The 12259-nt window shown below is 59.7% G+C and overlaps 1 protein-coding gene across 1 annotated transcript in view; it reads left to right on the top strand.

Annotated features, from left to right (window-relative positions):
• The window catches only part of CERK (ceramide kinase), a 47938-nt gene that overhangs the window by 29258 nt on the left and 6421 nt on the right, over window positions 1–12259 (top strand). Inside the window, exons 5-10 of the mRNA XM_042993556.1 lie at window positions 1567–1630; window positions 1908–2053; window positions 7420–7494; window positions 8588–8740; window positions 10924–11029; window positions 11693–11769. Coding sequence (XP_042849490.1) covers window positions 1567–1630; window positions 1908–2053; window positions 7420–7494; window positions 8588–8740; window positions 10924–11029; window positions 11693–11769 — 621 coding nt within the window. The remainder of the gene's footprint in view (window positions 1–1566; window positions 1631–1907; window positions 2054–7419; window positions 7495–8587; window positions 8741–10923; window positions 11030–11692; window positions 11770–12259) is intronic.

Genomic DNA, 12259 nt, shown 5'->3' with positions numbered 1-12259 from the left:
CTGAGCTGAAGTCAAACGCTTAACCGACTGAGCCACCCAGGCGCCCCTCCACACTTTAAAAAAAAAAAAAAAAACTTACTAAAATTTTATTTATTTTTGCTTTAATTGTTTTCTAATGTTTATTTTTGAGAGACAGAGCAGGAGCGGGGGAGGGGCAGAGAGAGGGAGGCACAGAACCCGAAGCAGGCTGCAGGCTCCGAGCTGTCGGCACAGAGCCCGACGCAGGGCTCGAACTCACGGACCGTGAGATCGTGACCTGAGCCGAAGTCGGACGCTTAACCGACTGAGCCACCCAGGCGCCCCATCATGTGATTATTTTAAACAAAATAAAACACGTTGTTTTCTATGCCAGAATGGGAACAGTACAAAACAAAGAATGTATACTTCTCTGGCCCAGTCTTAGCATAGAAGAGAAACACGAAGAAGATAAAAGGGTCAGGATCACGGACAGAAGATTCGCGGAAGAAGAAAGACGAGTGATTCGATAAGGCTTAGAAGTAATTTCACCAATGAGTGATGTTTTAAGAAACGTGATGTGGTTTTTAGTGCAGATTCTCAACGCCGGGCGGGTGCAGGAAGCCGGGGTTCTCCTCCCCGGACCCCGTGCTCTGGGGTCTGCACACGCGTGTTAAAGAGCCACTGACAGTGCGGGCGAAGAGCCTTACAAATTAGGGGGTCGGCGAGGAGCCCAGATGTGAGTCCTCCCCAGGACGGCAGTCGGATGCACAGAAGTGCCCACGCGTGCACTGCCACGTCCCGTAAGAGCGGCACACTGAGACCGCGTAAATGCCCGCTGACAGGAAACGTGGAGGTACCGCTGCCCGAGTGTGGCGAAACGGAAGGGACAGCGGGCGGACCTTTAACGTGGTCTTTACGGAGAGCTTTTCACTTAAGAAAACGGTCAGGGCCAGGAACACCGGGATATAAGTCTGCGCGCACAGCACAATTTCAGTTGTGTCTTTGTGTCTTACGTTGAGTATATAGATATGGGCTGACGTTTTTTCTTTTCTTCTTTTCTTTTCTTTTCTTTTCTTTTCTTTTATGTCTTGGTATTTTCTAAAATTTCAAGCTAACTTGGATAATAAGGAAAAGCTATAAAATCTCTTTCCAAAAAGTTACCATTTGTTGGCAATTAGATGCAAGAAGGTGGCGTCTCCCCCGGAGGAATGCGTCCTGAACGAGGGTTGCTTCCGCCTGGGCTCGGCGCCCACCCCCACTCCATCCCCCTGAGGATGTTCTAGGACCTCATTTTAAAAGAATGATTTGCTGGGGCGCCTGGGTGGCGCAGTCGGTTAAGCGTCCGACTTCAGCCAGGTCACGATCTCGCGGTCTGTGAGTTCGAGCCCCGCGTTGGGCTCTGGGCTGATGGCTCGGAGCCTGGAGCCTGTTTCCGATTCTGTGTCTCCCTCTCTCTCTGCCCCTCCCCCGTTCATGCTCTGTCTCTCTCTGTCCCAAAAAAAAAAAAAAAAAAAAAAAAAAAAGAATGATTTGCTTGCCTCTTATGTTAACTCAGACTCTCAGATTCAAACGTAAACCGTACAATGAAATACTATCTTTTCCCCGTAGTCACCGAACGTGCTAATCAGGCCAAGGAGAGCTTATACGAGATCAACATAGATAAATACGACGGGTGAGTAAGGTTCCTTTCAGGCCCTCCCCACCTGTCTTAGTTTTGTCCGCTCCCTGCCCTTGCTTTTCCTGAGTGTCAAAGTAAACCTGCTTCCTATAGAAAACCAGAAACTGCAGAAAATTTCCATCACACCTTCTCCTGCGTCTGGGAGACAACCGTGGACCGTTTTCCTTCTCCGTCTTACTACCTGCATATGCAGATTAACTTTTTCTGAGCAGTGGAGAGCACGGCGTTGCGGGGACAGCAGAAGGGACCCTAACGGCCGTGTCCCCTGCAGGATCGTCTGCGTTGGTGGAGACGGCATGTTCAGCGAGGTCTTGCACGGCCTGATTGGCAGGACGCAGAGGAACGCCGGCGTGGACCAGAACCAGCCCCGGGCAGCCCTGGTGCCCAGCCCACTCCGGATCGGCATCATCCCCGCGGGTAGGGCGTCCCGTCCCTGTCCCCGTCCCGTCCCTGTCCCCGTCCCATCCCCGTCCCCGTCCCCGGGGGCATGGAGCTCCCTTCAGGTTCATTCTGTTCCCGAGCTGGGGATTTTATCAGCACATGGGTGAAGGCTTTGTTGACAGTTGATGGCGGAGGAAAGGACCGCTGATGTGTGCCTGGGGGAGTCCTGTCTTCCCCCGACACCTGCTTCCCACAGGCGCCCAGCAGCTGGCAGCTGGGGGACAGTTGGCTCTCAAAGGACTGCCGAATGGCAGGGGAAGGGGGTGGGGGGACGGGGGGCACTGGGACCCCAGAGCGCAACTGAGGAGGGAAGGACCCCAGAAAGCAGGTGGTCTTCTAGAAGTGGCTTGTAGCCCAGACCTGGGGGCGCTGGGGGTGGGGGAAGGGCCCGTGCAATGGGGGCCGGGAAGGAGGGAGCCGGGCCTGTTAGCCCCGTGGGTCCCTAGGCTGTGTCCCAAAGACATAGCTCAGCGGGTTTTAGGTCTTTCTAGGAAGTGCCTAGTTCTTTGAAAAATGACAGTGCTAAGCCAAGCAAAGCCTGGGCATTGTTGGTTTAAGGCTTTGCAAACAAGGCCACGGGGATGAGGCGCCTTCTGCCCTGCGCCCTGTGTCCCCGCCCTGTGTCCCCACTGACACAGGCCGGCTGCGGGCCAGGGTCTGGGCAATATCCCCACGTCACGCGTCATGTAATTCCTGTAATTCCGTGGTCACGACCGCTCTGTGAGGGAGGTGCCGCCATCCTCCACAGATGAGGGGTCTCAAGGTCACCCAGAAGGGCACGGACCGTGGGAACTCGGAGACCTCTCTGCCCCACCCTACAGTCAGGAAGAGTCTTGTCTTTTTCCGGCTGACGGTGTTTGTGTGTTAAACGTATTTATTCTTGGTCGCTTAGGTCTCAGCTGTTTTCTCAGGTTGGGCTTGGCTTTGGACTTTGAATGTTGGTCTGCTCTGGGCTACGTGAATTTTGTTTGTCCACGTGCCAAACTATTTTTCCTCGATGTCTTTTATCACCACGTGCCTGCAGTAGCTCTAATACCTAAAACTCTAAGCTCTGAGCGTTCACGTTCGTGGGAGCCCGTGCAGCTGCATCAGGCATGTGAGGACGGACCGAGGCCGGCTCTGCGCCCCCTGGGCCTTGGGGTGCAGTGAACTAGACGGGTGTGGCCTCTGCCCACGGAGGAGCCCCCAGCACACGAGGAAGCGTGGGCGCTGCGGGGAAACAGTTCGGGGAGAACGGCCGGGACGGCTTCTCTCTGCAGCGAGTCCAGGGCCGTTCTGAGAGGGGACAGGCGAGGCGCCAGCCGTGCACGGGGTCAGCTGGGGCGGGGGGCAGATGGGAATGAGCTGTGCGCTGAGGAGGGGGGCCCGTGGGGCAGGAGTGCCAGGACTGGGGTAACGGAGGCGCCTGGACAGGGGCCCAGCACGGGGCTCGAGTCCCGAGGGCCTTGCGGTGAGACACAGAGGGAAGAGGTCTCATGGGCCCGTGGGCAGTGTCGTCTGCGTGGGCTCGAAGACCACCCCCTACGCTCTGCTCAGGGCGCCATTGCCCGAGGCCTAGGGAGGACGCCCGTGGTTTGGTCGGTGGCCCCGTGGGCGGCTGTGACTTGGGCACAGAGCGAGCCCAAGGAACCAAGGGTGACGGAGGTGGCCAGGGTGACCCCGTGATGTTGGACTTGGCAGCCTGGGGAGGGGCCACGACGAGGCAAGAGTTCTGATGGAGATCCGAGACGGGGCTCCCGGGGGCCCTGAGGAGCAGTCGGGAGGAGGGGGTGGTGTGGGGGGGTCCGGGACAGAGCATGCTGGAGGCCACCGCTGCAGCCGCTCTGGGTCCCGAGCTGATGTTTCCTAAATTCAGCCTCTTTCCGCTGGAGTATTTGGAGGTATTAGCGAGGCCGCAGACAGCCGACCCTCCACCCGGCGTCTTCCCGTCACTGCCCCTGTGCTGCCCCGTGGGGCCCCAGCGCCTCGGGAGGGACGCGGCTCAGCGTGGGGGGCCGATGATGCCAGAACCACGTCCTGACGCCTGAGCTGAGCCAGACCTTGCGTTTCCGGCCGGAAGCTGGGCCTTCCTCTTGGTTAAAGCCTGGGCCACAGGCTTGAGGAGATGACCGGGGAGTTACGTCGGACCCGAAGGTCCAGCTGTTGAAGGCACGCTGACAGAACGCTAGAAGGGAACAGTGGTGTTGGGGGCACCCGTGAGGACCGGGACGTGTGCGTGGACTTGTCTGCCGGCGCCCGGGTCCCTCCACCTGCGCCAGAGTTCACCCAGTCCGTCGGTGCCCGTGCGTTCTCGGCCCGGCTGCGGCCCAGGAGTGAGCAAGGCCGGGCGCACGGGCTGTGGGGACGCAGACATGGGTGAATAAGGAAGAGAGCCGAGCAGTGGCAGGGGCCACGCCCTTGCAGACGGGGGGCTCTGGACGGCCTTCCGGAGTGAAGTGTGGTGAGGGCAGGAGGGGGCCTGGCTGCGGGTGTGCTGCCCTCGGGGGGCGGGGGCCTCCTGGGAGAAAGGGGCAGGTGGCAGGTGCCGGCCGAGGGGCGGCGGCCCCGTGAAGGATCCCAAGTAGGCGGGAGGCTGAGCAGTCCCCTCCTTCGAAAATCTGACCTTTTAGTAAAACGATCCCTGAAAACCGTCGCAAGCTGTGTTCACCTGCCCCACTCTTTGCCCAAAGGACCCGGGTGACCGAGAGAGAAGGTGCGTCCTGCCCGTTCAGGGCGATGGCGGGATCTAGAATTAAATCCTGGGACACAAGCACATTTCCATCCAACTTACACCTGGATAGAAGGTGTTTGCGTTGAACTCCGGCTCCAGAAATGGGGGCCACACCCCAGCCCGGCCCAGGCCCGGACCCTGGACGCCTGACCAGAAAGGCTGGTCGCCTCGCCCTGTCCCGCCCACGCCTCCCTAGACGAGACGCCTCTGGCAGCTTGGGAACAGCACGGGCCCACCTCTGTTGTGGTTGTAGAGGGCGTCCCACGCTCGCAGCCCTTCCGGCCCCACGAGGTTCCTTCTCGAGACTCGGAGCTCCCCCGTGGGGTCCCCCTGCCAGGAAAGTAAACAGGGCCCTGGGCACACAAGGGGAGCGAGTGGGCTCTGCGGATGTTCTGGAAAGTTCTGGGGGTGTGAAGGACTACCTCAGGGCATGGTTCAAATTAGCTAGGTCTTTTGGAGTCTGTGCTCTGGAAACTGTTTATATTATCCGAGCACCCTTCACTCTAACGACGAGTGAGCGGGTGGGAGAGTCTGAAACCGCGAGGCTTTTCGTGGACACTGTTGATGTTGATTTTTATTAAGATTAGTCACTCCTATAATCTTAAACGTTTATTTAAAAATGTGTATTTGGCTCATTTTTGGAACGAGGTGTCACTGAAGTCTTCAGGTTAAGATTGGTGAAAAATAAACATGCATGTGTTTATATAACTTACCAACATCCAGAAGCCACATGTCAGCGTAGATTACATAATTAAGAGCCTCCCCTCGGATCACAGACTGGACCAGATTCTGTTACTCGAAGAGACCCTGGAGGGTGCTTGCAACCCGACACGTCTGTCGGGAGCCTGGAACTTTCCGGCTGCGTCGGACATCACTTACGACGGGAGACTTGTAGATTGTCCCGGGGCCCAGGGGCAGAGACGTGGCCCCTGCTGGCGTCCAGGCCCCCCTGCCCGTTAACGCTGGTTCCTCCCGATGGATCTCGGTCTGTGCTGGGTGTGGTGTCGGTGACGAAACTGCCATTCTGGATCCTGTCATCCCTTTGTTAGGAAATCTACACCAGGCTTTCAGCGGACGTGTTACACTTCGCGTTGCTCGGCCCCGTCCCAGACCTGCTGGGTCAGGATCTCGGGAGAGTGGGGTTCAGGACCCTGTTGTAAATAAGCACCCCAGGAGAGTCTCCGCCCGCTCGGGCTGAGAACAGTGACCTGGATTATGACCCAGTTAGAACCGGGCCACACCTAGGGAGGACCTGGCGGTCCAGGCACTGGCCGGGTGCCACGAGGTCACCCCCAATGTGCAGCCGAGCATGTCAGCGTGAGGCGTGTGCCCGCCATGGCCAGCGGAGTCCCCTCATGTCTGTCAGGTGACAGCTGCCGTGCCCCTGTGACCCAGGGACGGGTCACGGCGCGTTCTGTGAAACCGGGTGCTGGTGTTGGGGGGCAGGCTTCCACGGGGCTTTTTCCGAGGTCTTCCCGAGTTGTCCTTGCTCTGCATACATATGCTCAGCTTTCCCGCTGGCAGCGTCTGCACAGGGCAGAGTCCTTTGGGTCTCGTGGCCGCTGGTATGTGCAGGGGGTTCATACTCACTGCGGAGCGCTGAGCTACGCGCCCGGCCACCACTGCCACCCGCATTTCTCGGGGGCTCTGTTCCCCGGGACAGTTCAGGAACAGGCTCCGCAGACTCTGTGAGGGGATGGCTGGTCCTATGGAAGTCCGGTCTCAGAGTTGCGTTGTTTTTAAATGTTTATTTGAGAGAGAGAGACAGAGACAGAGACAGAGAGACAGAGAGAGACAGAGCATGAGCGGGGGAGGGGCAGACAGAGAGGGAGACACAGAATCAGAAGCAGGCTCCAGGCTCCGAGCTGTCAGCGCAGAGCCCGATGTGGGGCTCGAACCCATGAACCGTGAACTCATGAGCTGAGCCTACTTACTTAACCTACTCAGCTATGAGCTTAACCTACTAAGTCACCCAGGTGCCCCTATAAACCTGCTTCTTTAAAAAAAAATTTTTTTTAATGTTTTTATTTATTTTTGAGACAGAGAGAGACAGAGCGCAAGGAGGGGAGGGGCAGAGAGAGAGGGAGGCACAGAAGCAGAGGCAGGCTCCAGGCTCAGCTGTCAGCACAGAGCCCGACGCGGGGCTCGAACTCATGGACTGTGAGATCATGACCTGAGCTGAAGACAGATGCCCAACCGACTGAGCCCCCAGGCACCCCCAGTCTCAGTGTTTCTGACAAATCAGTGTCAGTATTTCCAACATTCATTTTGTGGACGGATTATATTCGTCTTTATTTCCGTATCTATTCCAGGGCCAAAAGGAAGAGTCCACCTAGTTGGAAATCTACTAGAGTTTGTTTGTTTGTTTTTAATTTTTTTGACGTTTATTTATGATTGAGAGACACAGAGCGTGAGCAGGGGAGGCATAGAGGGGGAGACACAGAATCCGAAGCAGGCTCCGGACTCCGAGATGTCAGCACAGAGCCCGACGCGGGGCTCAAACTCACAAACCGTGAGCTCATGACCTGAGCCAAAGTCAGTCGCTTAGCCAACTGGGCCACCCAGACGCCCCTTGAGTGTTTAATTAATACGATGATATGAAGGACGTTTTTTTTTCTCTCTCCTACTTCAGGGTCCACGGATTGTGTGTGTTTTTCCACGGTCGGCACGAATGACGCGGAGACATCAGCTTTGCACATCATCGTGGGTAGGTCCCTTTCCATGCACGCGGCAGACCCGTGGACCTCGCTGGGCATGGCCCCGGCCCTCCCGCCAGCAGAGCTCTGCGTGTGTTGTGGTTCCCTGCCACCTTGTCCTGTCCTCCCACGGCCATAGGGGGTCCTTCAAAAACACAAACCCGGGGCGCCTGGGTGGCTCAGTCGGTTGGGCGTCCGACTTCAGCTCAGGTCACGATCTCGCGGTCCGTGAGTTCAAGCCCCACGTCGGGCTCTGGGCTGATGATGGCCCAGAGCCTGGAGCCTGCTTCCGATTCTGTGTCTCCCTCTCTCTCTGCCCCTCCCCCGTTCATGCTCTGCCTCTCTCTGTCTCAAAAATAAATAAACGTAAAAAAAAAAAACAAAACCAAAAAAACCACAAACCCTGCTCAGAGCTCTCTGGGGCCCCCCATCAGGGGTCACAGGCACCCCGTGGCCCAACCAGCTGCCTCGGCATCCCCATGTGGGGGGTCAGGCTGACCCTCTGTCCTGGACACGTCTCACGCTCGCCGGTCCTCTGCTCTCACTTCTTCTCAGGACTCAGCCCCTCATCTCCATCGGGACAGGTTTTCCCAGGCCCGAATCCGTGGCACCCGAGATGTCCCTTCCAAGTGGCATTTACTGCGCTCCCGTATACACGCCCCCGAGGGCGGGAATGGCCGCCCCAGCTGCTCAGACAGCCACGGCCCCTGCCCGGCAAACACATGGCTCCCTCCTCGTCCCTGACGACGGGGCCCCGGAAGTGCTGCTTACGCATAGCCCATTCTCGATTTCCTTAGCACGTGGGCCCCTCTTCACCGTCAAATCCACCCTGTTTCCCAGCAGCGGCACTGAACGAGCCCCGTGGGTCCACTGTGGTTCCGTGCCTGCCGGGAAACTTCCCAAAGCTGTTGTGGACCTTTTAGTCAAGTCCTGTCGTCGGAATCAGGAACAGGAGACCCAGGGCCCACGTGCAGACCGTCCCCGTGGCCGCCTTCCGTGTGTTGCACGTCTTAGTCGCTCGGGTGCTTCTGGGCCCGCCCGTGCCGTCGAGGGGCTGAGGAGGCGCAGTGTGGAGGTGGCCAGGGGACCGTGTCTCTCCCGCAGGGGACTCACTGCCCATGGACGTGTCCTCGGTTCACCACAACAGCACGCTGCTGCGCTACTCCGTGTCCCTGCTGGGCTATGGCTTCTACGGGGACGTCATCAAGGACAGTGAGAAGAAGCGGTGGATGGGGCTCATCAGATACGACTTCTCAGGTAGCCCTGCTTTGGCACATGGCATCTGCCTTCGCCTGCAGAGCGCCCGTTCGAGGCGGGTGCCCTGCTGGTGAGGGGCCCCGGGGCGCCCGCAGAGCAGGGCGGACACCCCAGGGCCACAGACCGGTTCTCCTGTTCGGGATCGCAGAGCGACGCGAAGGCACTGCGGCCGTGCCAAGCCGTGACCGTCCGCTCTCCTCAGGCGGTGTCACCTTCCCAGAGGGGTCTGAACGGGGGCGGGGTCTGGAGTGGGCACGCCTGCTGCTTGGCGACTGTCACCCACCCGGCCACCGCCCTTTCCGGTTTGCTTTTGGGTCAGTCGGTAGTAAGTTAAGTCGAAGAATCCCAGGTATTAAAATCTGAACCCTTTTCTTGGGAGAGAAACGGATAGTAATGTGCTGGGTCTGAGGCACTGCAGAGGCCTGTTTAAATCAAAGCTACAGTATCGCTTTGCAGTTAAAACGCAAGAAACTCCAAAGTAATGTATCTCCCCGAACCGTCATTAGGAAAAAGAATGAGGGATTAGAAAGAATCTGGGTAAGATTCGTGCCGTCTTCCTGATTACCTGCTGTTGAGCTGGCCGCTCGCTCCCGAGCCCGTGGGCCTCACCCCGGCCCACGGTCTCCTCTCCGCTAGGATGCAGGGTGTGTCCTGTCCCGTGTCTCCATCCCCACCTGGAACTCACAGAGACCTGCAGAGGCTCAGCGGTTTTTCTCGAGGCAGAGAGGAGGCCCGTTTTAGGGCCAGCGGGACACTCACGTGTCCGTCCAAGGACGGGCAGAAATGGGGCCCTGCCATCCGGGAGAGACCGTTCTGCAGGTCGAGCGGCCAGCCCCTGCCCTTCACCAGCTGCCAAGCTGGAGGGTCGTCCCGGGGGGAGGGTGCCACCCACGGAGGAAGTGGAGGGAGGAAGGTGGGCGCCAGGGCATTGGGAAGGGGTTTCTCCACGGGGCGGGTAGTTACTGGGCGGATCCCAGCTAGAGATGCAGCTCTAGCTGCTGGTAGAGCAGGTGGGAGGCCGGGGTGGGGACGGGTTCAGCGGTGTCCCCGTCGTGCCCGATGTGACCATGGCCAGCGCCAGCCCGGCATCTGGCTCAGGGGAGTGGTGTCACTGTTACATTTGCAGGACGTGGCAGGGTCCCCACTGTGGCCCAGGGCACCCTCAGACCCCACTCCCCTGTCCTGCTGGGCTCTCTCCAGTCAGCTGCTCAGGTTCATCCCGTGCCCGCTGGGGCCGGTTCGAGGCCGGCCGGGCCCGCTCAGAGCGGATAGCACACCACGGTCCTCCAGATGGGCCGGACACAGTCCTTGGTGGTGCTGCCCTGGACCGTCACTGTCCGCGTTCTTCCCGGATGCCAGACTGGTCCTGGGTGACCTTGGGCGGCCGAGCCAGGGAGACGTGGGAGCGTCGCCTAGCAGTCTGGGAGGAGCAGAGAGGTGGCCCTGCCCTTTGATGAGCCTCCACCGAGTCGGGGAGGCCATCTCCAGATGTCGGGGGCTTTGCCACATGCCAGCCCTGCAGCGATCTGCGGGCAGGCAGGACGGGTCACTGATGGCAGAGACCTCCACCGCTGAAGGCAGCCCTGGTGACCCGGCACCCAGCATGGCCCGATCCCTTACCGCTCCCATCACACAGGTCTTGGGATGCGCTGGTGGCACGGGGCGGGGGGTGGGGGGCCGCTGTGTCCCAGAACAGGTGCAGCTGGGGGGGGGCACGGGGAGGGCGCTGTGTCCCAGAACAGGTGCAGCTGGGGGGGGGGGCCGCGGGGAGGGTGCTGTGTCTCAGAATAGGTGCAGCTGCGGGGGGCGCGGGGGGGGGGTGGTGCTGTGTCCCAGAACAGGTGCAGCTGCGGGGGGCGTGGGGGGGGTGGTGCTGTGTCCCAGAACAGGTGCAGCTGCGGGGGGCGTGGGGGGGGTGGTGCTGTGTCCCAGAACAGGTGCAGCTGGGGGGGGGGGGCGCTGTGTCCCAGAACAGGTGCAGCTGGGGGGGGGGGGCGCGGGGAGGGTGCTGTGTCCCAGAACAGGTGCAGCTGGGGGGGCACAGGGGGGTGCTGTGTCCCAGAACAGGTGCAGTTGGGGGGGGCGCGGGGGGGGGGGGCACTGTGTCCCAGAACAGGTGCAGCTGGTGGTCTCATGGCCAGAAAATGACGCTGGGGCTGCTTTACTTTGTGCTCCGTTCCCAGGTTTGAAGACCTTCCTGTCACATCACTGCTACGAAGGGACAGTGTCTTTCCTGCCAGCGCGGCACACAGTGGGGTCTCCCAGGGACAGGAAACCCTGCCGTGCCGGGTAAGCACATTCTTCCGTGTGTTTCTATTGCAGAGGGCGCGAAATAAAGCTGGGCTGCTTGGGGGTGTGCTGCTATCGGGGACACGTATCTTCTCAGCGTAGATGCGAGACCGTGGTTCTGGCGTGCCCGGCGATAGCGTAGCTCAGCGCACGGCTTCCGGGCCCACACGTTCCCGAGCCCCTTTCCTTCTTTAATGAAGAATCTGAGGCCACAGGTCACGACAGTTAGAGGCAGAGCTGCTGAGCCGAGCCGAGGCGCCGATCTCCCTGGCGTGAACACGCACCGTTGCACGGTGAGCCCAGGCTGACGACGAAGTTCCGAGCTGGCCGCTTGCTTGGTACCGCCTGGGACAGACGACCGTTGGGTCACCTGTGCTGAGCGACCTGCGCCTGGCTCGGCACGCCACCAGCCAGCGCTCTGCTGACCTCGGGGCCAAGCCGAGCTGGCTCTCGGCACGCCAGCGCCACGGCCGCGTGGGATGCCCTTGGCTTCTTTGCCACGCGCGTACACGCTCTGCAGAAGGACGCGTGGGCGCGCGTACGTTTTAAAAGATCTGACTTGCAGAATTCAAACTCACGTGCAAAGGGGAGAACCGCCCGGCGCGTGCGCCCCCTTGTCGCGGCCGCGTGCCTCAGGAAGGGCGTGACGTCCTTGTCTTCCAGATGCTTCGTGTGCAGGCAGAGCAAACAGCAGCTGGAGGAAGAGCAGAAGAGGTCGTTGTACGGTCTGGAGAACACCGGTAACGTCTGGGCCGCGGACTCACGGTCACTGCCGCGTGTGTTGGGGTTTTAAGCTGTGGAACCTCTGAGGGCGCTGCGTCTTCCCGCTGTGCGTCCCCCCCTTGTCGGTGGGCGCGTGTGTCCCTCTCTGCTCGCCTCCGGGCAGCAACACGGCTGCTCTGGACTGGGGGCCGGCGACAGTTCCCGTCAAGGGTTATACTCTGGTCTGTGGGCTTTGCCAGGCGCCGGGAAGGGGGTGGGCGCAGCAGCGTTCCAGAAACTTAGCTGTGGACACCGACGTTAGAGTTTCGTGTAATCTTCGTGTGTCACAAGATACCGTTCCTCTGGAGTTTTGTAAACCACTTACGAAGGTGAAAGTTATTCTCGGCTGGCACGGAATCGGGTGACAGGCCAGGCTCGGTGGCCCCCGCTCTAAGTTGTTCAGACGTCCCCACGTGAGGACCAGTGGAACAGCTGTGCCCCTTCGGAGGCGACCCTCGGGGCACGGCG

The sequence above is a fragment of the Panthera tigris genome, chromosome B4 (genome assembly GCF_018350195.1).
Source record: "Panthera tigris isolate Pti1 chromosome B4, P.tigris_Pti1_mat1.1, whole genome shotgun sequence".
In the NCBI taxonomy this organism is placed as follows: Eukaryota; Metazoa; Chordata; class Mammalia; order Carnivora; family Felidae; genus Panthera; species Panthera tigris.
This window is presented reverse-complemented; position numbering and strand designations above follow the sequence as displayed.